General features: G+C 40.8%; 4 protein-coding genes across 6 annotated transcripts; all 4 read right to left on the bottom strand.

Moving 5' to 3' along the window:
• Nucleotides 1-216: 216 nt before the first annotated feature.
• On the bottom strand, nucleotides 217-9,544 carry ark2ca (arkadia (RNF111) C-terminal like ring finger ubiquitin ligase 2Ca). The gene is made up of 8 exons (XM_079551320.1): nucleotides 9,359-9,544; nucleotides 4,605-4,905; nucleotides 4,398-4,523; nucleotides 3,374-3,503; nucleotides 2,820-2,924; nucleotides 2,646-2,741; nucleotides 1,579-1,676; nucleotides 217-1,229 (listed from the first exon to the last, which is right to left on the bottom strand). Exons 1-8 carry the CDS (start codon nucleotides 9,417-9,419, stop codon nucleotides 1,112-1,114), a joined length of 1,035 nt encoding a protein of 344 aa, XP_079407446.1. The 5' UTR covers nucleotides 9,420-9,544; the 3' UTR covers nucleotides 217-1,111.
• A 3,599-nt stretch (nucleotides 9,545-13,143) lies between these two features.
• ark2n (arkadia (rnf111) N-terminal like PKA signaling regulator 2n) lies at nucleotides 13,144-20,002 on the bottom strand. Of its 3 annotated transcripts, XM_079551821.1 has the most exons (5): nucleotides 19,727-20,002; nucleotides 18,452-19,338; nucleotides 14,951-15,121; nucleotides 14,671-14,782; nucleotides 13,144-14,594 (listed from the first exon to the last, which is right to left on the bottom strand). In XM_079551821.1, the coding sequence occupies exons 2-5, from the start codon at nucleotides 19,272-19,274 to the stop codon at nucleotides 14,405-14,407; spliced, it is 1,296 nt and encodes a 431-aa protein (XP_079407947.1). In that variant the 5' UTR covers nucleotides 19,275-19,338; nucleotides 19,727-20,002; the 3' UTR covers nucleotides 13,144-14,404. The 3 variants fall into 3 exon arrangements, with proteins under 3 accessions (XP_079407947.1, XP_079407949.1, XP_079407948.1); XM_079551823.1 differs by lacking the exon at nucleotides 14,951-15,121 and having other exon boundaries at nucleotides 13,145-14,594; XM_079551822.1 differs by lacking the exons at nucleotides 13,144-14,594; nucleotides 14,671-14,782; nucleotides 14,951-15,121 and adding an exon at nucleotides 16,274-17,331 and having other exon boundaries at nucleotides 19,727-20,001.
• Nucleotides 20,003-21,228: 1,226 nt separating this feature from the next.
• On the bottom strand, nucleotides 21,229-23,844 carry hwa (huluwa; the record flags this gene model as incomplete). Its single annotated transcript, XM_079551687.1, has 3 exons — nucleotides 23,248-23,844; nucleotides 21,496-21,691; nucleotides 21,229-21,395 (listed from the first exon to the last, which is right to left on the bottom strand). The coding sequence occupies exons 1-3, from the start codon at nucleotides 23,827-23,829 to the stop codon at nucleotides 21,229-21,231; spliced, it is 945 nt and encodes a 314-aa protein (XP_079407813.1). The 5' UTR covers nucleotides 23,830-23,844.
• A 451-nt stretch (nucleotides 23,845-24,295) lies between these two features.
• Nucleotides 24,296-27,368, bottom strand: LOC306983155 (dnaJ homolog subfamily B member 5). The gene is made up of 4 exons (XM_079582903.1): nucleotides 27,151-27,368; nucleotides 26,424-26,682; nucleotides 25,783-26,309; nucleotides 24,296-25,064 (listed from the first exon to the last, which is right to left on the bottom strand). The coding sequence occupies exons 1-4, from the start codon at nucleotides 27,256-27,258 to the stop codon at nucleotides 24,831-24,833; spliced, it is 1,128 nt and encodes a 375-aa protein (XP_079439029.1). The 5' UTR covers nucleotides 27,259-27,368; the 3' UTR covers nucleotides 24,296-24,830.
• Between the last annotated feature and the right edge of the window lie 170 nt (nucleotides 27,369-27,538).

Genomic DNA, 27,538 nt, shown 5'->3' with positions numbered 1-27,538 from the left:
AATCAATACACTAGCTGCTCTTTCTGCTTGCAACACTGCCATAGTCTATGCTCTATCATCAACCAACACATATGCAACACCAACAAATAGCCATCGTCACGTGTGATTGGTCTTTACGGATTTAAGTAAACGTCCAAAGGTATATCCTCTGACATACGCTACAGTCACGAGACACATTTCATTCTGTATTGTTGACAAGATACGGAGAGCTTGCTGTGGCAAACAAAGACACAGGTGCAAAGGCTGCTCTATCCTACAGTCTCATATGTTTTGGCTTTGTATTCTGATGTCCAGTGGCAATGCGTTAGTCCAGCTGGAGTGTGAAGTGGTGCTTCAGAACCCTTATTTGAACATTCACACATGACCCAGACACTTGTACTCACACAGCAGGGTAGTCAAGCTAAATCTTGTCAAAATGCATTTTGGTAGAACACTGTCGTCGTACACATTGCACCGTTTGTATCTGCAGAAGAGAAAAGGAGCTGATCTCTGTGACACCAAATCAACGTAAATGCACAGATGTATTGCAAAATTCAAAGCTGCATGAAGAGTTATACACTCACTAGTTCTTTCCCCATTTCATTACTTATTGGTTGCTGCTACTCTACTACAACCACAAATGTTAAACAGTATCAGAGCATATGTGTTTCGTGTGTGGCAGATTATTCCCATGAAAAGCTTTTCTAAAAACGTAAATATATTTTATATTGAGAAGAGAGAAAACTCACCAGCTTAGTGTGAGGTACTAACCACTCACAGGACACAAAGTCATGGCTTTAAATACATGCTACACAGCCCAAGGCTATCTAAGGACACCACCACGACAGTAACAACAACTGACTTTTGACCAGCAAGCTACAAGTAAGCCCTGTGAATATGAGCATGAGTTTGGTACGTCGTTCTGCTGAGGGCATGTGCTTATATTGGAGAGAGAACGCATCGGTCCTCTCATGCAGTTAATATCTTGGCTTGGCTCAGTTTGACGTCAGAAGGGCGATGATGTCACATAAAGTCTGGAGACATTTGGCAAAGCACCCAACACGGGGGAGGACCGGAGACCCGGTGGAAGAAAGTGTGAACCACACAAGGTGACTGAGTAGGATCTATCTAATCAGCTGTCAGGATTCAGCTGTGTTTCGATGTCAACTCGACAGATGGGACACTTCCTGCTTGTGGCCAACCACTGATCCACACAGCCTTGGTGGAAGAGGTGCATACAGGGCAGTCTCCTACATGAACACAAGGCAGAGAAATACAGAAAGTTTAATGGTGAGTGAAAAACTCTATACAAAATCTACTTTGAACGGTGGAACAATATACGCATGTTGCTACATCACGTCAACTAATCATAAAAAATGGGCTCCTAAAGATCAGCCAGACACAGACAATGCGTTTTGCTGTGGGTTCTCAAAACAAAGCACTTGGACATAACATATTTAAACCTTATGTTCGGCTACAAATGGTCAGACTAAGTAGCATCACTTCCATGGAGCTTCGTAGTGAAAGGGTATGGCTTTAAAGACCGCAATATAATCTGAAATGTATTGTGTTCTTTAATTATAGCGTTATTTTTAATACCTGACGTCTTCTCCATCTTCAAGCATGGACAAACAAATTGTACATTTCTCATCCACATCTGTTTCTTCCTCCCCCATCTTCAGCTGTGTGGGCTTCCTCTGTTTGAAAGATAAAGGGTCAAAAACAGATTTAGAGTAACACCGTAGATGGCGGTTGCCAAGACCAATGGAACACATTGTGAAATTCTACTAAAAACATTTATTATTTGGAATTTCTATTCATTTGATTTGTATATTCTTTGTATGTTTTTTTCTATTTGCTCAGTGCTCATAAAAGTCATCATTAAACTGGCTATAAAATATATAAATATTTTCCTTATGGTTGTTTGTGAAGGCTCTCATTCAGAAAAGGTTAAATCATCAACTGGACTGGGTTTTGGTTAAGTTGAGGACACTTCACTTCTTCTCAGCTCTTTAGGTCATAAAAGACACTTATTACCCAAACTGGAGCGGTCTTAGCAGTTAATCTGTTTTATTCTCCAGTGAACGTCCAATATCCAGAACAATAGAAGGCTTAGCTGTGAGTCTTGTCCAGATACCTCCTCGTTCGTCCCTTTTTTGTTTCCTGTAGCTCCTCTTGACCTGCTAGTTGAGTGATACTGTAAACAACTTAGGGATGTTTGGCAGTTTTGGTTCCCTCCTCCTGGGAGCAGCCTGGGTCTTATTTAGACCACTCCAGTTTGGGTGATAAATGTCTTTTATGACCTAAAGAGCTAAACGTCCTCAATCATATCAAACCCAGTCCTGTCCATGATTTAACCTTTTCTACGATGATTTCTTATGGTTGTATCCATACAGTATGAAATAATAATACTGCATAGAATAGCAATACACTACAAGCACACATTGCACACATCAAACCTCTGTGTTACAGTTTGTCTATGCCTTTGTGTCTGTCCCTATCAAATAACCTCATTAATGAATAAATAAACAAGGACTGTAAAAATCTCTCATGTCCCAATCTATACATTTGTATCAATTACAATTAGATGGTTTTTATTATACCTCTTTGGAGTCAAATCAAGAAGGCTCTGTGGTCATTTCATATAGTGTGTGTTGCAGCATTACCTTTTTATACTTGTGAGGAATGGTAAACCTCTCAATGGTCGTCTGGACAGCTCCTCTGCTGACACTCCCCAGTCTGTCCTCCAGCTGCAACAACTCCTAAACCACGGTTTTCCGGCATGAGTAGGCAGTGTGAATAAAACAAAGATTGATCATATATTTACATATGCCTCTTACCTCATAACTTTCCCGCACCGCAGTGACATGCCTTGAAGGATTAAGACTTTGTAGTGCTAATAGGTGCAGCTGGGGATATGGGTAGTTTCTAATTTCATGTACAACCTAAACAGAAATTAAAATTGCGTTAGTGTAATAAGGTTTAATATACAGTGGCATCGCATTGTTGGATTGCTTGATAATGTTTAAACACTGAAAACAAAATGAATTGGCATGGGCAAAAGGATGAAACAGCCATAGGAGTCATGGTGGATAATTTTTTATGCAATCCTGTTTCCATATTATTGTGAAAAAAATAAAAAAGCCAAACAATAATTCCTGGTAATTTATAGTCTCCATTCTGTGAGTAGGGTTAGGATGAATCAATTTACCTTGAAATAATGTAGAATGAATATTTACTGACTGTATAGGAGTCAATACTATGTAATAACAGAATCACAATCATGTTATTACACTTAAAGGTGCCATGCTTCTTTCATCATTATACTGGGCTGTCAGGTAAAGTGCTACCAATAAAACATTCACGTATCTACAGCTTCAGAGAGAGAACGCACCACTTGTGCAGAGGACGCATTCCTAGGATAGTGGTGCAGTCGTGGGGAGGCCAGGTAATGCTGATAGTGCTGTGGAATCTGTTGCAGGGGGTACTGATGATGAGGAGGTCCAGCATCTACACTGAGATCCCTGAAATACATGAAAGGGGGAAATTCATTTAAACATATATTGACCCACAGTGACTCAGGAAGTACGCATTCCAAATATTATGTAGCAATCTTAATTCTACATGTTGTTTGTTTGTTTACCTGGCCAGGACAGTTCATGTTAATGAACACAAGAAAGTCATGCATCTAGATCTGTCACGCCGGATTGCAGCTATGAGATGATTTCAATCTGGTTCATGGGCAACTAATGGAATTTACCACAGACCCAACATTTTGGAAAGTGCAAAACAGAACAGCTATGATTGAGAGAATGGCTCTGTAGCTACAGTGATCCCCTATAGGCTGCACAGGGGCTCCATCTTTATATTCTGCAAAATGTTAGAGCCGGGATGATGTGCAGCATGTGCACCAGCCCACTCGCTATTGCTGCTTCTTTCTCAAAGAGAAAAAATAAATAAAATAAAAAATAAAAGTAGTCAGTTCCCTGCCTTTGGTCAAAAAAATAATGATTAGCATGCTCCCAATTTATGTTTATAAATATTTATATTTATTTAAGTGAAGCTTAAGAGCAAAAAAAAATATTTATTTTTGTCTATATCATCTATTATGTTGCTATGTTGAGCTGACGTAATTCTAACCCATAACGCAATAACGGAAGATAAAGTAATAATATAATAATGGCAGATAAAGTAATTACATAATAACGGCAGATAAAGTAATAACATAATAACGGCAGATATCGAATAGAAATGCACAAAAACAATGTTTTGTGTTTTTGAAAACAAAGTCAGATTGATGTATTATTACATTATTGGATTAATTTATTACATTTGTGAATGATTTTTTTGTTTTTCTTCATCCAAACCTTTAAAAATGTTTGAAAACGTTCTCAATCCACGCTGCACCTTACACTCACCAGTCAGTGCCTTCAGCCAGATAGCGGGGCTGCTGGGTGATGGGCTGGGACACATGGAAAGGTGCAGAATACTCATAGCCTGAGCGCAGTCTGTGAGGGTTCATCGGGATACGTTCCTGATTTCTTCTGCACAAAGCAAAGAAACAAGCAATAATGTAAAGACATGCTTTCCCATTTCTCATTATGCCTGTGTGGCTGAGCATCCACCTGGAGTGTGGGAGGATCCTTCGATGTTGAGCCTCCAGAAGCTGCTGCTGGATGAGGTACTGCTGGTGTAAGGCCTGAGGTAGAAAGGGCGGCGTGGGCACGTCCTGGAACTGGGGTGGCGCTGGGAGGGCAGTGAGGGCCGGATGGTGTGCAGGCGGGAGGTGGGGGGCCATGCCGTTCTGTGGAGCCTGACTAGCATGTCCTACAGGAAACTCAGCTGATAATGAGGCCTGCGGAGCACCTAGGTGAAAGTGTCGGCAGGAGGCAGCATGGCTGTGTTGATGCCTGGTAAAGTGTGCTCCTATTGAAAATAAATGCAACTCATCACCATGGAGCTACAGTGTCCAAGGGAAGACTCTTCACACACAAGGACAATTTGTACTGTCAAAATGGATGGCACCTGACGAGATAAATATCCATAGATATTACAGACTAAAACATATTCAAACTATTCCTCCTTAAAGTGTATAAAGACACACTTTTTGCTGAAGCAAAGTAACACAATTATACTTACTGTTTTCATTAGTTTGATATTTCTTGCGATGTTTATTGTTTCACTTCCTTATTGGACACATGAAGAGATAACAATTTTAAAGTTTTCGGTGCAATCATAGTAAAGGATGGAGGTCCGAACCTCCAAATGTTGGCCCAAACTCAAGTCTGGTATGTCCAAATATAAATGTTGTGCCTCACATAGATCAAAGGTTTTAAATTCTGATAAATAATGAAAAGTAATGTATTTTCCTTAAAACATGCTTTTATAAGCCTAAACAAAATGACATTTTCATTAAAAAACAATCAAATAACAATCTCAGTAAGTGTTTTTATACTTAGAGAATATTTTTTTCTGGGAAAGGCTCAAAACCGACTGAAAAAGGTTCTGCGACTCACTTTTGAGTCCCGACCCACCAGTTGAAAAACACTGATCTCGAGAACGGGAAGGCAATTCGGCCGCAGCCCCATATTTTTTTCTGTCAAAAGATCGTGGACCGAAATGTAAGGTTGTACATCGAGTTGTGATATGAACCCAGTGGCAAGCTACTATTTTGATTATCATGTGATTATGCACTATGGTCAAAAACATTTCAAATACATACAGTATTGGTCAGTCTCATCATGCTCTGAGTGAGTGACACATTGAGTTAACCATTCAGAAAATTGTTTTGTTTTTTAAATCGCCTACCCCTACCGAGCATCCCATATGGTGACCTACATAGTTGTGGCTTTTGAGTTATATACAGAGGGGGCTAGAGGTTTTCTTTTCTTTTTTTTCTTTTTTTACAAGAATTTACTTTTTTCCCCTCCTTTTACAAAAAAATCTTTTAGCTAGTGTTTAAATCTCTGTTGTGTGCACTCATATCTATCAAAACCATCTAGGGGCTGGAGGACATATGCTCCAGGTCCATATTTGGCCCCCAGGACTGACATTGCCAACCACTGACCAGAAGGCAAATGCCTTTCCAAAAAAAAAAAACATATATCCCATCAGGACGGGATGTTTAATCTATGGTTAAGAGTTTAGAGATGTATTACCAAGATTCTGATTTGACATTTTCTGCCAAATAAAGGTTTAGATGTGTAATGCAATGCAACATGTTAGCCTGCTGGAGCTTGAGCTGACAGTAACCTCATCCACTGCTGCTCATAGATTATATTCATCCATGCTGCTGCTGCAGACAGCACCTCCCCCACAGCAGCTGCGTCTCTGTCTGAGTGACGGACGGAAAGCCCCTCCCACCTCCAACTGCAGTACTCAGCCTGTTCAGCAATGGTTCAGCTCTACCCCCTCCTGATGACTGCAGCGGCTTTACAGGGACATCTCTTTCACTCATAATCCTGTCTTTTATGCTTAGCCCACTGGTCTTCTTTGGGATATGCACAAGTGCTGCCAGACCAAAAACTGATTTCACCACCAAGCAATATCAACTACCGGAGGCTAAACTTGCACTGATTTGACGCACAGCTTGTAGACTGTTGCTAATGATGGTTCACAGAATAAGAACACAAGATGAGTGGTGTTAAAAAGTAGAGCCGTTTGAGAAAAGAGACATGCAGCAGTCGGACCAGAGAGAAATGTGAGACGCCTCATGTCTGCAAATAAATACCCTCAACTATTTAAGAGAACAGCTGCAAGACTCAAAAGGGACAACTCAATAAACTAATGTTTTAATTGTCTTATTATGTATGTCTTTAAGGCTGCACAATATATTGCCAGCATACGGTGACGTAGTGCAAGAAGCCACAATATATACTTTTAAGATAAGATAAGATAAGATGGTACTTAAAAAAATATATATATATTACAGCCTAAATCAGAAACTTCTGAAATTTGGTCGTGACTTTCATTTCATCGTCTCGATCTAGTTTTGTTCTGACACAGTTAGATGAATAGATCAACATTTCTTACAATTTGTGCTTAAATGTAGCTAAACATAAGAGTGTGGAAAAGATCTTGTAAAATCCTGCAACAACATTCTTATAGCAATATTCAACCCAGATATTGACAATCTCCCCCCCCATATTGTGTACCTCCACTTATGTCAGCCTCCGAGCATAAATGCCCTATTTCTATTTTCCTGAAAACCTTTAAATGCTATGGACAGTTATGCTCTGGAGGCTGTCGATAAATGTTGTTTTGTCTTCAGGGATGTACCTTATATTCAGCGAATATATCCCAATCAGTTACACCCGTATATGAGCAATAATCAGATGCAAATTCTATTCTTACAGTCCAAAAGTTTTCCATTGAATTATAAAATGGAGGCTTTGAAATCAAATATTCGTGATATAGTATTAACAGGCATGTACACATTAATAGGCTGTTTGTCCCACTCCAAAGAAGATTCACAGCCACTTGTGGAAAGTGGAGCAGAGGAATGACAGCACATGTAGTGAGGGCTTGTCTCAACGACAGCACACACTGAAGGAAGAGGGAGGCACGCATGGAAATCAGCAAAAAGCACACTGAAGGTTAGGAAGAAAACTATAGTTTTTATTGGAAAATATTAGTATGTGTGTGTGTGGCACTGTGTGATAATAGTAATAATAAGAAATACGGCCTATACAACCATAAGAATACCATGCAAGTAAAGATCATATAGAGCAAGGCTTGACCATGCTTTCTGGAGGTTAAGAGAACAGAAGCAGCATCCAATGGGAAGATGTGTATGCTTACAGCACATTTCAGTACAGCAAGGACATCTCTACACAAAATTACATTGGAATCTGCTGTTCAATGTAGAAATAAAACAAAGTAAATGACCATGCATTAGGATCTAATACAAGAACATAGGGTAGAAAATCACAACCAAAGAATAAAACACATTTGACTCTACAAGGATTTCTACAGCAGTGCAGGATACACATCCCTGTAAAATGGATAGCATTCTGGTGTCGTCATAGACTGTAATAATGATTATTATGATTCATTACTTTTTAAACAGCAATAGAACCACGTTGCATTTTCAGTAGAAGGAATAAAATTTAGAGAAAATAAATAAATAAATGAAAATCAATGATCAAATCATGCTGTCAGTTCTGTTTCCATTAACTTTAGAAATGGGATCATTTAATTTACATACTGGGAATGAAGACTAAACACCTGCCCATTGTATCCACTTTACAGAAATTTACAGCAGAATGTAATCTATCCACACTGGATGGGACATCACAATGACAGTCGGTAGTAAAGTCCAATGCTATGGGTTATTTACTAAAGAGCAACATGACAGTTTTAAAAGACAGTGTTCTCTACAGAGAAGGTGTTATTCTTTAGTCTGTTACACAGAAGGATACGGTATGAGTGGGAACGCGGATTAAAATGCCAATGTCGTCTTCAGATGGAAGGAGGAAATGAGGAAGAAGGGATTCACAACACAGCTAGATGCAGAAACAGGCAGAGGCTACGGCAGACAGCAGCAGATGATCGTTAGCTACACAATGGAGGGGGACAAAGGTCTGAGAATGCGGAATGTAGAGCCAGCCCCGATACTATGAAACAGGAAAAAGAACACAAATAAAGCACAATGAAGTCATTGGTGCCACTTTATGTAGGCTACTTAAGCATGTAGGCTCCTGGACAACTATTATTACGTAATCAACACAGAGTGACTTTGACATCAGTTTTTAAGAGCGTGTGTGTGTGAGAGACCGAACATATTGATTGTAAACGGTCTCCAGCAGAGCCATGATGGAAAAGAAGACACATCAGTGTGTTTGGCACGAGAGCATCAGTTAGTGAAGCGTTAGTACAGTTAGGCCACATGATGGACGTGAGGACAGAGCCCTGGCCTCGGCATGGACATCGCTAATTCTACAGCCGAATAATTGAAACAGGACGAGACAATGTTATTGAATATAACACTGTGGTTTAACAACATACTTCTAGTGCAATAGACGAACCAAAGCTTGGCCATGATCAGGTTTATATTTGCGGGCAGCCTGGCTCTGCACAGCGGAACTGGGCCGCACTAAACGGAGGATAGATGAGAAGAACACGGGCTGCCATTTGACAGCTACTGTCGCCATTTAAGATGCATTAAACAGCATATAAATGAATCGAATAACAGAGCATTAGCCTTGTGGCTGGTTGTGTACGGACCAAATGCGCCACTGTACTTCACACTGTGTGCTGCTGTAGTCGCGTTTGTGATGTGTGCGTCTTTGCTAGCAGGTGCCTGCATGAATGCTTAAATCTGAGAAACACAAACGTCAAAAGGACAGTCAGAGTTCAGACAGAATAGAGCGAGGCATACCTCTGTTTCTAACTGAGCCGAACACGGGGAGAACAAGGTATCCGACGTGCACTAACACCATCCTGGGTCCTTTCTTTGTTGCGAGGGTAAACGCGAGGCAGATGGTCCATGGAAATGATCCGCTTCACACCATGGCACATTCAAACCGACAGCTCGTCCTGATCTGAAGTCACACAGCACAGCGACCAATCCCTGTGATGCTACACACAGGAGCAGGCTGCTGTGGGGCCAGCCTGACCAATGAGAGCATGGCAGAGGCGGGGTGTCCATCAGGAATGTCCCACTGCTGGATCTGATTCACTGGCCATAAAAACACCACCACAATGTTCATGTTTGTATTTACTACAGGCCTATTTTAAAACACACACAAAGGCTTGCCCTCACAAAGCATGTTCACATTGGAGAGTTAAAATCAGATCTGATCTGTAACATTCACAAAAATAATCATCCAAAACTCCATTTCATTTGTCAGTGTAATTGTGAATTGTTGGAACAACTGAACTGCAGTTGGATGAAAAAGTGAGTACACCCATTGGAATTTCTTACATTTCTGCCTAAATTGGTCATAAATATGTGGTCTGATCTTTATTAAAATTACAAGAGTAAACATCGCTTAAACCAATACCACACACAAACAATTACCTGTTGTTGGCCATAACATGTTAACATTCACAGTGTGGAATAAGTGAGTACACCCTTGGCTTCAATAGCTGGTTGACCCTCCTTTGGCACCAATAACTCCAACCATTCCTCTTTACAAAACTCTTACAGTTCAGTGAGGTTCTGGGATGTGGCGTGAATGGCTTTCTTGAGGTCAGGCCACAGCATCTCAATCAGGTTTAGGCCCAGAGGTGGCAAAGTGCCCCCACACCAGGACACTCCCGCACCAGACTTCACAGTGGAGATAAGGTTTTGATGTTCAGAATCAGAATTGTTTTATTGCCATTGTCATGAACAGGTTCGCAAACTAAGATTTTGCGGTTCAATTGTGCAACATGAAACATGTAACATATAACACATAACTTAGATAAATAATAAACTATAAAAACATAAAACTATAAGACTAGTGTGAGTGTGTTCACAGAAGTGTTAGCAGCAGACGTGTGTGGACAGACCACATACAACACATACAGTGCAATAGTTGGTGTGCTTATTCCATTTATCCTCCACACATGACGTTGTGTGTTCCGCCCAAACAATTCAACTTTGGGTTCATCAGTCCACAGAATATTTTGCCAGTATTGCAGTGGAGCATCCAAGACAGTGCTCTTTCGCAAACTTCAAACTTGCAGTAACTTTTTTAGAAAGCATGGCTTCCTCAGTGGCCTTCTCCCATGAACCCCATTCTTGTTCAATGTTTTACAGATTCTGATTTCTGTAAGTCTGTAGCTGACACTCTAGGGTTCTTTTTTACCACATTGAATATTCTGCGCTGTGCCCTTGGAGTCATCTTTACAGGACGGCCACTCCTTGGAAGTGAAGCAACAATGCTAAACTGTATTTATAATATTTGCTGTATTTTTCTTGATGAATTTATGATCAAGACATTTACAGATGGTTCTGTAACCTTTTCCAGCTTTATACAAATCAATAATTCTTGATCATAGGTCTTCAAAGAGCTCTTTTGAACGAGGCATGGTGCACATCAGACAATGCTTCTCAAGAGACAATTCTTAGTGTGTGTTTTTCAGTGGACAGGGCAGCTTTAAGCCGTACCTCAGGGATTGGACTTCAGGTTGGCTCACACCTGACTCTAAATGTCTGTATAAATGTGACTAAGGGAAATTCTTTTTCACATACAAAGTGCATGTTTGTCAATAAAACGGCGGCTGAGTGGATCAGGCTTATTCCGTAACAAACTCTCCGGCACCTGAGTGCCCTGTGTCCCCGGCTGTGAGGGCAGAGGGATGAGGTGGGGGATGTGAGGGTGAGGGGATGTGTGGAGTAATGTTCTGGAGAGTGCAATGCAGCCAATGGCCCAGTGGTCGACACAACGTGAGAATTGGTGTAGGGAGTTTGGTCCGTTTTTGACAGCAGATTGAAGAAGCCGGTGGAACATTACAATATAACCGTTTGAGTGATAGATTGATGTAAACCCTAAAAGCAGAGATGGAACAACATAGAGTCATTTTAGTTTCCAGATTATTGACGGTCGTTGTTGGCTTCTTTTCTGAATGTAAGTGATGTGTTAACCAAATGTGTGCTGTATTCCAAGATATTTAAGGGTGCATATATGGAAAATAAAGTTGATATCGGTGTGTATTTGATCTTTTAGTGACACGGCAGCTGTATGGGTGTTTAGCATCGCATTTAGTTTCCATCACAGTGGCCTCTATGCTCCAAGATTGCTTTATAGGGACTGGTTGGTTTTCTAGATGACATGTATACTGTATAACCATGGAGATGGTTCCATTAGCAGAGAAAACCTACAAGAAACTCTGAAAACTATTTATCCTATAGGCCGTTGTGAAACTAAACGCCTGGTTGACATATATACTGTAAAACATTAGGGAGAAGTCAGATTACAACTATCAGATAATGAATACAGTATCTAATTATTGAAGTCGCATGTAAACAGCATAATCTGAGAACTCCAGAAATCATTTCATGGTCCGATATTTGATCTTCATGTAAACCCATTGACATTTGTGAGGGATCATTGCTATGAAAAAAACAGGTGGGCTTAAAGAGGCCAATGAGTTCCATATCCTTCACTGTGTCACCCACTAACGCTTCACAAAGATCCAGTAAAATGGCCTTGGCATAGCCTAAATCTTCAACTGCATTGGAATCATAACACAGGTCCACAAACCTGCTTTTACAGCACATGCCAGTTTTGACCTTTTTTTTCTTTGATGGATTAATTCCTGTGGTAAATAATGTTCTAAAGCAGTAGTTCCCAAAGTGGTGTCCGCCCTGGGGGGACCATACGCACTGTAGGGGGCCCCAAAAACTTGTCTAGTCAACAAAAAAATGCCACATGGGAGAACATGCAAACTCAACACAGAAAGGCCTGGTAAAATTAAAAGTAAAAAGTATTTTTCACCGCTGGGTGTCCGTTTAGCATAGAAATGATTTGTTCAGGCTAACTAAAATGTGGTTCTTTCATAGCTTTGCTCTTCAGGGCAAGTATCAACGTTTGACTTAAAAAGATACATAACTGAGGCGTTAAAAAAAAAAAATTAAGTTAAAAGGCCTTTATTGTAGCATGGCCATTTGATGAAAGCATTGCCTACATGAAAATTATTTGTATTACCGTCTGTAGAACATTTTCTAAGCAAAAGGGAAAGATCTGCAGCTGTTCTGATTCGGACTACACAACCATGATAATGCTGAATTATCCTTGTAGGCTTAAGAGAACTCTGGACAACTAAAGATGCCTGAACATGGAGGTGACTGGTCGTTTGTCAGCCAGCACATTCACTGCCCTGTAAAAATTAGCATACAGCTGAAACAGCCTCCTTCAGAGTGAAAAGAGGTGGCCATAGGGCTTTGGGGAAGGGCCTCAGCAGACGGCTTCACCCTATTGATCCATACACTCCATATGTTCTTTCAGCAGCAGATGCCACAGTCTGAACTCCGACCCTCATGCTACCTTAGGGTGAGTGCATAAGTCCCTAATCCTGCTTGGCTACTTGATTTCAGAAAAGTGTATCTCTCAAATTTGATTGACATACTATGAAATGTCCAAATCCCACAAAATATGGTAGAAACTAGTAGGAACCACAAAAAAGTGCACAACAATGTAAATAACACAATACTCATTTATTTATTTAAACTAATTTGAAGCTTTTGGGTGAATGGGGTCACTGGACAGATGCAACAACACTTTGTGTTTTGTTAGAAAGATAATGGAGTTGTGAGACGATTAAAATGACTAATTTAACCATGGAGCAAGTGATAAATAAAAATTCTTTGCAAACCAGAAGTTGGTGTCTGTTATTTCATAAAACCGTAGCAACAACATCGACAAAGATGATGAGCTAAAGTGAATCGGGAAAAACTAAAGAATGTCATAAAAAATCTTAAAAACATTGTGATTGAATATAGTCTAATGACCTATTGCCCGGACAGAAATTGCTTAACAGTTACATGTAGTACAAACAGAAAAATTAAACATCACCAAAAGCAAAGAAAAAACATTTAACATGATTAAACTTAACTTATGGGGACAACATTTGGACTAGGATGACTTATGAGGCTTTGGTTAGACTTCTGTGACCAGCAGAAGTACAACTCGCACAGTTCAGCCATTAAAATATAATGTCTGTGTTAGCATTAAGTGATACCAGTTTTTTATGTGGTGTATCAATAACATTAGTCTAAAAAAATACTTTTTGCTTTATCGATCCATACAGGTTTTTTCAGACAACCATTTTTAAAAGAAAAAGCTCTACTTAATAATCATTTAAAAAAATAAATAGAATAAAATTAGTACAGGTTGTCAAGGCATTAGGGTCAATCTTCTTTTGTAGAATTCAAGGTACACAAACTTTCTCAAGAGTTCCCAGAGGTGTAAAGGGGCATGCAGAAGCATGCAGGTCTGAAGTGACCATTAGCTGGACAGCATTCATGCTGTAACGTCTAAAAGAACATGTAGTCTAGTCCAAGAAACTTTGTTTGGTTTGTGTTGTTTAAATTTGGTTAAATGTACCTCGAGGGGAAAAAACAAAATTAACAAAAAATAAAACCCAGTGGTTGGACTATTTAAAACAACTATTGTTGATCATAAACAGATAGAAATTCACCCATGAACCAGCTGCCACTATCTCAATGTCTAGTATATACTCCCTTGTATTCAAATATAGGTATTGCTCTTTAAATATTCTCTTAGCGTTGTCTTAACTAAATTCATAGTCAACAACCCAATATCAAAGTCTTACATCAGTAGAATGGCTTTAACATGTTTGTTCAACAGTGCACAGGAGCAGGCTAACTCATTAGAAGCTGCAGCCAAAGCTGCAAAATAATAAAAAATCCCAACCGTAACAAGGAGGTAAGGAAAGGTCAAGAAGAAAATTGAGAATACAGGTCTTCAGCATAGATTTAAAGTAAGTACTTGTGTCCGGTTTCCTCGTCAAGGGTGAGGTCAACTACTTCAGGAGGGGAAACCCAGTTGGGCTGTGGTGAAACTGAAGTCCAAAGCTGTGACTGATTGGTGCTGGTTATCTGATTAACTGGATTTTCTTTCCAAGAGGATAAACTCTTTATCACCCCTCCATAAGGATGAGAACAACTGGATTTAAACACACACACCAGTAATTAGTAAACTCTCAAAACAAAGAAAACATTCAATGTGATATTGTCTTTACCGTGCTTTCTCTTGCACATCAACAATTTCCACCTCACTGTCAGAAGAGGTGATACTAATCTGGCCCTTGTGTTGAGAACTTTCCTTGTGCAACAGTTGTGCTTCTGCATTTCCTGAAATAGAAGAACAGAAGACTGTAAACAGAGCCGGAGCGGCAGGGTGCTTCTGGGGCCTTGAAGACAATGACATACAAAGGTATCTTGTGGTGAAAATGTCTCTCCCAATAACTATAATAATGTTAATTCATGCCAATCATCAGAGATACCAGGTTTGAAACTGACCTGAGAGTGAGCTAAGAGCTCTTATACACCCAGAGGGTACTGCCATAACTCGGCCTCTGTGAGTTTTTAGCTCATGCCTTATCACGCTGGGCCGGGCAGCCTCCACATTCATACTCTCTTGGTTAGAATCAGAGCCTGAAATATCATAGTGACCCACTACTGGTGGCCCGTCTGCAGAAAACAAACACAAACACTTTACATTATTCAAATTGTGTTCTTCTCCCTTGAGCTCTGACTTCATGACACAACAAGGCAGCTATTATCTCAAGTGAAATTCAATGTGTTATCATTTATATTTAAATTATTACACTTTAAAACTTTTGATGTAGTTTGTCCCCTCAGGATTTATTGCTTCAAAAATAACAGCCATTCACAATTTACAGTAGAAAATAACCAATGCAAAACAATCAATTGTAACTGATTCAAAATGTAAATCACACAATACTATAAAGGAGAGAGTACAACTGCTTTAGTTTTACCCTGTGAAAAGGCATGAGACCAGTTGAAACGGTAAACTTGTGTTTCTATATACAACATACAAAGGTCTGCAACCTGATGAAATGGTAAAAGTACCAACACTTAATGTTGGGAAAGGGCATTCTTAGATGTTGAAGATCTAGTGTGAATCACTGTAGTTTGATTTGTCTTGCAGTCCTTATTTTTATTAATTTCAGATAGGACAGTATAGCGTTAAAGAAGGCAGGGACTGGGAGAGACATTAAGCAAACTGCAGGAGTCAGAACACAAACCCATGGCGCTGAGGAGATCTTTGTGCCCGAGTGCTACAACCCGTTGGCAAGACCAGGCCCAGTAAAACTTAAGTACCAGGCTTATACTGAAACCAAATTCAAAACACACAAACCTCTTTTTCTCTTCATGATTGAAGCTACCCTGGTCTTTTCACATGCAAACTAATGAGGTGTACAGTTCCTCTCGTAGTATATAAATATGGCATGGCCTGGGGAATTAAGAAGCAACAGGATCCAAACCGGACACTTCTTTGGTGATTTTTAGAAGAGTCCATGCACTGTTACAGAAGTGTAAAATAGCTACAAACATTAAATTATGTACAGAGGAAAGACAGCAGTCAAGACCTAAAATTAAAAGCATAAAAATGTTACTTATTCCTAGTATAGGGGCACACTGCCAAGAGCAAACTAGTGAAGATTGGTTGTAAATCAAGTAAGTGTTGACACTGTAGTGTGTTATCACATTCACCAGTCAGTGACATGGCTGTTGAATGAGTCGTTCTTTAACATTTTGGCCTATCTAACTACATGGATGCTGCATCCCTGCAACCTGCCATCAACAAACGGATTGGATTTTGTGTATAACATTTTTGATCGATCAATCCTGATCCATATTAATATAACTTTTTTTTTATACTAAATTATGCAAAACCTAGTTTCACAACAAGAAAATGAGTACTGCTGTTTGGTGCTGCAATCATGTCAAAAAGCAATTAGCCTATTAGTCAAATTTACAAAAGTTAGTCTAAGATCAAATAAAATACAGCAGTATTTAGGTAGATTTTTATATCAGTAAAGCTTTGTCACCCCAAAAAACAGCAGATTCATAACCCAGAAAATAGATATTCAACGGGGAACAAAAGCTCTGCTGTTGTGGGAGTCACATTCATATACCAACAGGAAACATGCTACCTACACTAATCACAGCTTATCACATATGGCAGAAATATAAACTGTAATCCACTGTTTCATATCACGGTTACAAATAAGTCAGAAATCAAATGGGTGAGTTGAATTACTCATGTAAAACAACATCTATTCTCACAGTGATTCACTGCCTGCACACACAGTGGGCCAGACAAGTAACAAAAGGCCACCTCAGACCCAGCTGTGGTTTACATGCATTTATTTTGTGTCCTCACGCAAATGTGTACTACAGGATCGTCAGATAAGATTGTGTGTGAGAAGGAAGATGCGTTATTCAAACATTCAAGAGTCCAGGGTCAGGGACTCCTAGATTTCCATTTTGAGTTACTACTTCATGCATGATATTGTTGTTCATTGTGGTGGGAGTGAGGCTGTTATTCTCCCGGGCCAACATGTAAGCAGCCATCGTTTCGGCGGACTCTGATGATGGCAGAAATGAACTGGGACGTGAAGGCCGTGCTTCCTGAGGATTCTGCCCGTCTGGAGCATCACTTGAGCGCTTTGACGAATCGTCAGAGTCAAGGTGGGCAAGCCGTTCCATCCAGACTCTAAAGCGTTCTTCAGTCTGCCGCTGCATCATAGCAAATCGTGTCATGGCCTCTTCCAGAACACTCCCAATGCCGTTTCTGTCCCACGAACTGCTGTCCAAAAGCCCATGAACCTGAGCCCCAACTCTGGATCTCTCCGCCGCACGTCTGAAGCCAGCTTTAAAGACATTGAGGCCAAGCAGTAAGAAAACAATTTCATGCTTTGGAAGTGGACTTCTACTTAAGAGACAATGAGTCTGTTTATGGTTACGCGCAGGTGGACCCTTCCATGCTGATGGGCAACATGCAATTGAAGCACTCAAATGTGTGCGCTGCTGTAAAAATGACTGAAATGTATTTTGATGCATCTACACGGAATAATGATTTTGTGACATATTTAGTCTTGAGGTGGGGTTGAATAACAAAGTAAACTGGTTAACTGCATCTATTAATAATAAACTCTACATTTTTCAGCATCAATGTAATGCTTGAGATTAAGAATATTATATTTTATGCAACAAACTGTAAAAGTTGTATTTATGAACCTAAAGTTATATTATTATTATTTAAGAAAAAGAAGAGTAAAAACCATCAACTCACCCATGTGATTCCCAAAAATAAGAATACATAAAAGATTTTTAGTTTTGGCTGAATTGTACAGAAAAGACTGCTTTGAAACCATTGAAGTTTTCTAAATTACTCAAGGCCCAAAAGGCCTCTTTAAACCGTAATGTTTGTGTAAAACATTAAATGTAACCTTAGAGCAAGTGCTTTTGTTAAAAATACTGAAAATCTCAACATATCATCTTCATTTGCTGAAGCCTGCCAATTTAACATTCAAGGTTGACTCCTTTAATGTCATAGTTTAAGTAGTTAAAAAAGTTTTTTCAGACATTCTACTCTAATACAAGAACTGAAAGACAAACACAAAGATGATTGTGAGAATGACAAAACATATCAGAATTAAAATGGCTAAGAGATAGCAGCTTGTTATATTTGAAAGCAATTATAAACAATAGTGGTGAAGAAAAAAAACTCTTAAAAATGCAACATATTAAGCAGATTCCGTACAATGATGAATGTTTACAATTTCTCTTTATCTTTTTGGTCGTTAGCTGTGCAAATGTTCTAAATTAAACAGATTAAACAGAAAAGAAGCTAAATAGATACACTGAAATATGGAATCCACCAGAAATAATGGGGGGGATGTTCGACTGTTAAATGTCCAAATTCCAATTACCAATGGATTTTTTATGTACCAAACTCTAATGACTGTGTTGAGTAGTGTTGAATATTACCTGGGATATCGGTCTTGATTGTCTTGCTCCCTCCTGAAGTTTCATCGTCATCATCAGAGGAGCTGGTGCTGGAATCACAGGTGACCTCGCTGTCACTTGTGCTGCTGTCCTGCAATAGGTTGTATTTCTTCCGTGCCGCTGCTTCCCGTTTTTGACGAAGCAAACGCATTCTCTCTTTGTGTTTCTGACTCCGATGCCCTTTAACCTTTCCGACTTTGCCATTTGTTTGTTTTTCCTGTCCCGTGGCCGCCTCTGTCGTTGTTTGACATCGATTTTTCTTAGCAGCCATTGCATTTGAAGGCGCGTCACTCTCGGAGCGCGAGCGGCGAGACTTCCTCACTCCCGTTGTAGAGGATGTCGGCTGGTCAGCAGTCTGTTCAGAATCCAGTAAAGCTTCCATGTTGTCTCCATCTTCACACGCAGGGGGGTTCGCCGCGTCATCTCCAGACGAGAGTGTGTCTGAGTCTGCAAGGTGACCGCTTGATGAAGGGGACAGCATGCAGGGGTTTGAAGAGTCACTTTCATAGGCACGGCTCGACGCAGCCTTGTCACCTCCTGAAGAGGCTTGCTGAGAGCCCGCAGAGTCTCTCCGGAGCTCCTTCATGAGGCATGGCATAGACAGCAGGCTCTGTTCACTCTCTGTTTGCAACAGGCTGTCCCCCTCCTTATCCCTTTGAGTTGAGGTGATGCTGGAAGAGGTTTCACTCCTACACTGTTCCTCCTGCTCTTCCTGACTTGCTGCTGCGCTTGCTTCATCAAGGCACTCGGTGGGGCACTCAGCATCCACAAATTCATCTGCTTTTCCAGAATCTGCCATCTTCATATCAGTTAAACCCAGAGCCCAAGGTCCAAGTGATATGGACCGCCGTGCCTGGACGAGGACTCACCTATGTAAAAAAAAAAAACATGAAACAGTTAACTAACACTCCTTGGTTGACCTGCAGGCAATAATAATTACGACTCAGTGCTACATTGTTAATAACTGACAGTAAAACATTTATTACCCACATTTGGCTGTGACATCATCGAGAATAACAACAATTTAAGACGAGTCCTAGATATATAAATGGTGTTTTTTCGGGTATAGTAGCAACACTGTCACTATAGTGGGAACGTACAATATGCAAGCTTCCATAGATAGCTAATGCTAATAAGTATAAATGCATTCATCATTGGTTATTGAAGGTTGAAATAATTATCTGACGCAGAATGTAAAGTTGTGAAACATCCCTGGCCGTGCAGTTCTTCCCAGCTGAGCCATTTCACAGAACTTACCGAGGTGACGGTGTTAGTTTATGCCTTAGTCCAGCCGTTCGACATCTTATGTAAGTTACCGCCTCTCTCGATCACACTGCAGGCACTGGCGACTTCAGATATCGCAAAACCAATTTGTTGCCCAAATGTGTAGAGATGTGAAGGTTTACTCCGGATCTGTGTCGGCGCTTAAGCTCAGTTTTAGCTGAATGTATTATTGTAAAATGTCTTCATCAGTTTTTTTTCTCCGTTCTTTTTTTTTCGGATCCTGTCGTTGCCAAGTGAATACGCTACTTCCGGTGCACGCAGACCAGCGGAGCGCCCCCTACTGGACGGAGACCGGTGTCACAAAATGTTCCAAAGCACAAACGACATCCATTTTATAGAGAAAAATAAAGCATTTGAGCTTAAATATTTACTCAATTTTACTCAAGTAAAAGTACAGATACTTCAATGTGATTTTACTCAAGTAAAGTAAAAGTACAGTATGAAAAACTACTCTAATAAGTACAATTTCTTCAAAAAGTATGCATCTGAGTATCCACCTCTGCTTACCACCACTGTGTATGGTGTGAATGAATATTGAGTAGTCAGGTTCATGTAATTTCGCCGGATGTTTGTGGAGAGTAGGCTATCAAAACTATATATATTTGAAAACTATATTAAATCAATCAGGAAAAACATTTTTTTTCCATTTGCTCTACTATGTAAAAAAAAAAGTGTGATAATAAATTTAACAAACATTTAGCCTATATTGGGAGTAAAAACCGTAGTTTTGCGGAAATGTACGAAATTTAGCAGAAAGTTCCATTTGGTCACTCAATAAAAAAAGTCAATGAAATATGTTACATGGAGTTACCAGAACTCCCCATTTACTCTAATGGAAAAATGGTAAACTATAATTGCACAATTTTACCAAATGACAAGGGCTGCCAGGAAGCTGAACTCTCCTCTTCCCTCCCTCTGCTGCCTCTCTATTGTGTAAATATATATTTGATATTGCTCTGTTAACTATTGTCGTTCTGCATCAATGGACTGAGATAAACAAAATGGTAATTCTCTGCATTTACATGTAGGAGAATTGACAAAGCTGTTTGAATTGCATGAGACAGAATTTATTTTTTTTAAATTGCGTGAAAAAAAAATGGTAACAAAAAGTTTCAGAGCTGTGCCATACAATCTCAAATGACAAAGTTATAGGTGATGCCTGAATACATTCATTGTGCATCAAAACAAAGGAACATTAATGTGATGAAAAGTGTGCAGGGTATTAATGGTACAAAAGTGATTCTTGATTTAAAGACCATTTTCAGTGATTCAAGTTATCGCAGGTGCATAATTAACATTAAATTACTCTCGCAAACGTTTGTGGGAATGTGCACTGAACGGAATCAGCTAAAAGTCGTGATAATTATTTGTGAATAGTGAAATAATATGAAATAAATAAATATAATAATTTATAAAACTGTAAATAAATATAATAATTTAAATGACATTTAAAATCTTACATTACACAGGAGTGTTTACACCCAGTACTGTTTAGTGTGCATTACTGGTCTGTGATGCTTGTGTTTTGGTACATTATTCTGTTTGACATAGCATGGGTCGTAATAGTCCCACTCCAGAGCAGAGGCGAGCACTCCACTGGACAAACCGTCACTGTCTGCAGAAAGAATCCTCAAGGACACACCTAAAATGCAGGCCAGATCAATTTTACTTGCAACACTGTCAAAGCACAATAATAAAAGTGATTAGTGAAGCTAATAGGCAAAGGGAGAATAAAAAAGAACCTGCACTGGCCCCAAAGTCGCTATCCAGTCCCGGACCCACTGCAGATGTGAGAATACAGGAGACTTCGGAAAATGGGTCAGAAAGCTCACACTCCATGTCCATTTTGTCAAATAGGTGCACTTCTACAGCTGTGTTCACATCTGCATGTATGTCATATGGACTGCTACGACATATGTGCTCTGCATTGTCGGCCTCCTGCAGTGGGGAAAAAAAAAAACAAGTTGTAGGAGAAACAAAACAATGTGTGATCAAGCGCTGGACAAACAATATCATTATGCCCTCTCATGTGTGATTGAGTTCAAGGAGCAGATCTCGCTACACTGTGCATCTTCCGCATCATCAGGGGTCCATTCACAACATCCTATAGCTCTGTCCGGAAAATCCTATGGTGTTCCCGGGCCAGGTGAGGGACATAGTGTCCAAGGTCTTCCCCAAGGCCTCTTTCTGGTGGGGCATGTACGGAAGAGAGGTTCCCCTGCAGGAGGCCTCCAAATCAGATGCCCGAGCCGTCTCAGCTGGCATGTTGAGGAGTAGCGGCTCCACTCTGAGCTCGTCATTCATTTTGACTGCTTGTACCTGTAATCTTGTCCTCTCAGTCATGATGAAATCTTATGACCATAGGTGAGAGTAGGAGGGTAGTTCTGGTAGGTACATGTAGCTCCACCAAGGAAGCCCTTTGTCATCAGTTCTGCTCATCACTTTTGTAGATAGAATTTCTCGAGGGGGGCCCAACTGGGCACGATAGGACAGGATCTCATCTCTAGTGTCTGCAGATGATGTTGTTCTGTTGGCTTCGTTTAATCAGGACTTTCAGCGTGCATTGGCTTGGTTTTCTGCTCTCATGGTTCTCCGGGTCGGTCGAGGCCAGATATACACACAAAGGTCAGTGCCAGAGAAGGAAAAAGATTCTCGGTTTTATTGTTTTTCCTCCTATCAATGTAAACTCACAACAGTGGCCAAATAAAATACAAAATTGAGCAGGGCAAGGGTGGGCAATACATTTTAACGAGGGACCACTTAAATGACCTGAATGTAGTTAGAGGGCTGCACCAACGATAACTCCCATTGCAAAAAGCACTCAAATTATACCTGGAACTCGCTTCATGAGAAACAAAACAAAAATGAAGAGGTGTGTTATGTAACCACGCTTAAAGTTACAGGTGCCATAGCCAGAGGTGGGTAGAGTAGCCAAAAGTAAGTAAGAGGATTTTTATACATTTAAAAAAATATATGATTTTACTCAAGTAGGAGAATTACTCAGTAAACAAAACACTCACAAAATCCTTTTTTTTTTCAAGTCAAAATGTCGATTTTTCCTTTAAAGATTTACTCACAGTGGGACATGTTTCTATTTGTTTTTTTACTCAACTAAAAGTATAGATGCTTCATTTTAATCTTGCTCAAGTAGAAGTAAAAAATAAATAAAGTACTGTATGAAAATAGTACATGTAAAAGTACAGTTACTAAAGTACATGTACTTTAGTAAATGTACTACCCACCTGTGGCTATACCTTATGTTTTCTGGGGGGGGAAATAAATACATAAAAAATAATAATAAGCAGAAGAAAAAGACAAGCGTTGCTGTAAAAAATGTTAAAACCACAGTAAAAAATACCGTAGTAAAATTGAGATTGGAGTGTCGTAATATTAATTTTACAATGTCTGTTGTTAGTGCATTACTGCCCCCTAGTGGCACAGCTGTGTAACACCCAATACAATCATGAGAAACAAACGCTGTAAATGTCACTGACCATTGGAGAGTTTGGAGGCGCAAGGTTCACGCTGGTTTCACTCTCGGAGTCGCTGGACAGCTGCTGAGGCTGCTGCAGAAGAAGAGGCGCACTTTTGCGCCACTCGCCCTTGTAGACTGCAGAGCCCAGGTCTAATCTGGGGCAAACCGCAGAGGAAGTGGCGCGGATGGTGCTCGGGGCTCTCAGTGAACCTGAGCCGGTTGCGCCATCAGGCCTCAGGAGCCGTATTCTTTGGTCAAAGCCTAGCCTTTCCCTGGATGATGCACGGGAAGACGTGACAGGGTGAGGCAGGGCAGGTTCCGACAGGGACATGTAAGCTCTTCTCCCATTTGGCAGCGGGGAAAAGGCCACGTCTGACAGTCGTCTGGCTCTGGGCGGGTTAGGTTGTAAAAACATTGCCTCCGTGTCTGCTCGCTTGTCTGTCTTTTTTGATAATATTAACAACTTGTAACCCAAAAACAGACAGTTCAACAGCAGTAAAATGACTACACATGGAATCAGCAACAAGACAACCAGAGCCAGGTTTGACACAGGGTAGGCCTCTGTCAAGTTTGATGGCGCGGTCTGATGCACTTGAGACATTTCTTATCAGATGACATGAACGGTAAATGTAGGTTAACTGCTGATCACACGTGGGGTCTGTTTAGAGTCGCTGTGCACAGGTGGTATGACGAGCCCATTAGCAGTTTCTCCCCTGAGAGAAGGTTTAGGCCAATCACTCGCTTATACAGCATGTAAGAGTTGGGCTCTGTGTTTAGCTGTTGAGTAAAATGGATATTAGCCGCTGAGCTCTTCAGGTGTCTTCATTTCTAGACGTTTTCTCTGCCATAGCAACAGACCAACACAAGAGGGCAGCATAGAGCTGGTGATCAGACTTCTGATAACTAGTTCAGAAGGACTAGTAATCATGGATCAACAATGATCCTCTAGCCCCCCCACTCACAATATCTTAATCGTTTTACTTATATGACCAGTGCGAAGCTTTTTTTTTTCAATTGTTATTTATTCAAAGTCGTTGTATTCTTCATATAGCCACGTTTACATGAGTACATTTGGATAAGTTATTACAGAAAAGCCTTTGTACAATCATCTCAAATCATTCAATAGAACATTTCACATGTGAATCTCTCTTAGAGACAGTATTATTGCTTTTTGTACACAAAGTACTCTTTGTACACAATTATATAAGCTTTATTTAAGAAATAGTCATATGAAAACCATATAACCAATATTGACATTGAAAGTAGATGTATCACCTTTCAGATTTGAGGAAGTCTATACAGACTTGAATAGCACAATCATCTTCTGCAAGCGTTTGCATGTACTGTATAACAGCACTAAATACCTTTCCGGTCAGGAGGAAGGTGCTGTCAGAAGACATTCAGTCACTGCTCACCTCTTTGCTCAACGTGCAGCCAATTGCTGCATTACCCTTTCTGCCCAAACTACAAGTCACTGAGGTGTCTACATCCTCCAGTCACAATAAAAGGCTGTGAATGGTTCCAGTATTAGCACCTTTGGGCAAAGCTATGAATTTTCAACAATGCACCCATGGTGATCCTTGTGTCATTTCAGGAGATGCGCTAGCATTTGGCTAAACTGTGTTTAATGATCTCTCGAGACTGGGGTGGGATCCTGTCAGGGAAGAGCACCTGGAACTCCACCACCAAGTCCCCTCTCTGTGATGGGCTCTTGGGCAGAGGGAGACCCTCCCCTCGCAGACGTCTCACTGCACCAGGTTTAATAATGTCACTGCACGGCAAAGGCATCATCCGGCTGTCAAGTGTGGGCACATTAATAGTACAGCCACACAATGCCTGGGGAGACAGAAAGGATAAGATTAGACCCTCATCTCAAAAAGGGTGATCATAATACATGTAACATAAAGGAACCAACTAAGTGCTCTTGTCTGAAACACAGTTATGTAAAGGATTGATTGATTGATTGATTGATTGATTGATTGATTGATTGATTGATTGATTGATTGATTGATTGATTGATGCCTGTCTTTAATAGGTGTAACACTTTCCAGTTATGTAATACAGCAGTCTTACTGATGTTGCAATTATGCCTGTTTACTGAGTGCGCGTAGGAGTTAAGTGCTCTGTGATTGAAGCTAGCCCACGAATGATGGAAGGGCTGCTTGAAATGCCAGAGTGCTGTCATATCTTTGAGTAGGAGGTAAGTGAGAGCCAGAAAAAGAACCTGTCCAAAAAAACAAAACAAAAAAACCTGGCTGTTTCTCACTGCAGCCTGCCATCTAGAAGCGGAGGAGTCAGCAGCCAACGGCGGAGAGGCAGGATCAGTGCAAATGACGGGGGGTTGTGAGCAGCAAGGCTAAATTTAGCTCATGCTCCTTTGCTCTTGGCATTGGAGGAGTTAGTGCTGCAGCTGCTATAGTATGCTAGAGGGAAAGTGTCCAGACATCATTTCTGATAGATTATTGAATTACTATGGTGTGGTTTTGACTTTGAAAGTGGATCTAAATGTATATGGTTCCTTTGTGTTAAGATGTGAAATGTAAACGCAACTCACCTCTTTTAGTGTGATTTTGGCTGTGTAGACAATATTGGAGCCGTCCCTCCGGTAGTCTGGGTGCTCCTGGTCTTTAAGGACAAATGTGATATCAGAAGGGCCTTTGTTGGGTGTTTCGTCTCCTTCTCGAGGGAATGTGATCTTTGTCCCCGCCTTCCACCCTTTCTTCACCACCACATTGAGCACTTTGTCGTCAGATCGCATGCTGCGGCCGTCAGGGCTCAGGCGTTTGCGGGTGATCTTCACACGCTTTGTGCAACCGTGCAAAACCTCATCCAGAGAGACAAGCAGATCATGTACCTCGGCCTTGCCCTGAACATGGCCTTTCCTCATGCCCTCTTCCTGGCTGTATCCGCCCACATGACTGAATGTGAAGCGTCTAAAAGGGTTGAAGAGGTCATCATCATCTTGGCCGAATAGGATGTCAAAGTGGTCTGAGCCATGAAAACAGGATGAGAAAGAGGCATGGGAGTTGTTGAAATTACTGCGGAAGAGGTTGCCTTGACTGGACATGCCATTTTTGAGACCTGAAGAGAAGGTAAAAAAAAGCAAGTTAAGCATCAGATACCTGAGCTGAATAAAGTTTCTGTCTATCTTCAGTCACAGTTAAATCAAACCATAAACATTAATAAAAGTCTCACCTTCTTCGCCAAATTGATCATAGATGTTCCTCTTTTTAGGGTCATTCAAAATCTCGTAGGCCTCTGCGATCTCTTTGAACTTCTCCTCTGCCTCAGCTTCACTGTTCTTGTCAGGGTGAAACTTCAGAGCCAGCTTCCTGTAGGCCTTTTTGATCTCATCCTCGTTGGAGTCTGGCGACACGCCCAGCACTTTATAGAAGTCTTTACCAGATGGTTTAATGGCCAGACAAGGGCTTTCTTGGTCAGACTTGACACCTTCCTGGATAGACACATAAAAACAGTCATATTTAGATTCCTGAGTCTCAAACTGCTCATATTGCTTAATATGTCTAATATTGTCTCTGTGCAGATAAAGCTGCATGTTGAATATTGTACACATTATTCTGAATTATAATTCGCCAACTCCCCAAACTACAGCCAACTAGGTACCATCCTGTAAGCTGCAGTTGCATGATATGAGTTATTTATGAAGCTAGTCATTGGTTGTTGTAGCATACTCCGTGAGAAACGGGTATTTGCTTCTTTAGAGATAGGATCGTGAGGGCGCGAGACTCTCGCTCCCTCCCAACAACTGAGATCCAAGCTCGTGATTGGTTGAACACTCTGTAGCAACTACAGCATTTCAGCAAGAACCCTGCTGTGCTACGATATATGCCGGTATAAAATGTTCCTTCCTCACAGTTATTTAAAAACTTAGAAAAAAAGTAAGTAGTAAAAGCAGACTTACCGCTGACGATGCTGAGCCGGAGCTGTCTCCTCTGTGCATCACCCGCACTTTGCATTTGACATTGACATTTTTGTGTTTGACACCAAACTGAGTCCAGATGAGAACCATGATGGCCGCTGTAAAGTTAGGATTTGGAGTCGCTGTCCGCTCGCTGTGGTGCTGAAAAGGCTGCCGTCCTGTCTTGGAGCTCTCCTCTGCTCTGTCTTATATACTGCGGCGGCCGGGCTTTACTACACGCTCGCCTCCCACTCCCGGTGACAGAGATTTCCCCGGTCCGCCCATTCCATCACGCACGGCAGGGGATACCGAGTCCTGGGGAGATTTGGTGAGCTGCGATTGGTGCAGTGCTGGTGATCACGCGGATGTTGCAGCCTCCATTTCCATCTCA

The sequence above is a fragment of the Gobius niger genome (assembly GCF_951799975.1).
Source record: "Gobius niger genome assembly, chromosome: 2".
In the NCBI taxonomy this organism is placed as follows: domain Eukaryota; kingdom Metazoa; phylum Chordata; class Actinopteri; order Gobiiformes; family Gobiidae; genus Gobius; species Gobius niger.
The sequence above is the reverse complement of the archived record's forward strand: the minus strand, read 5'-3'. Positions and strand labels throughout refer to the sequence as shown.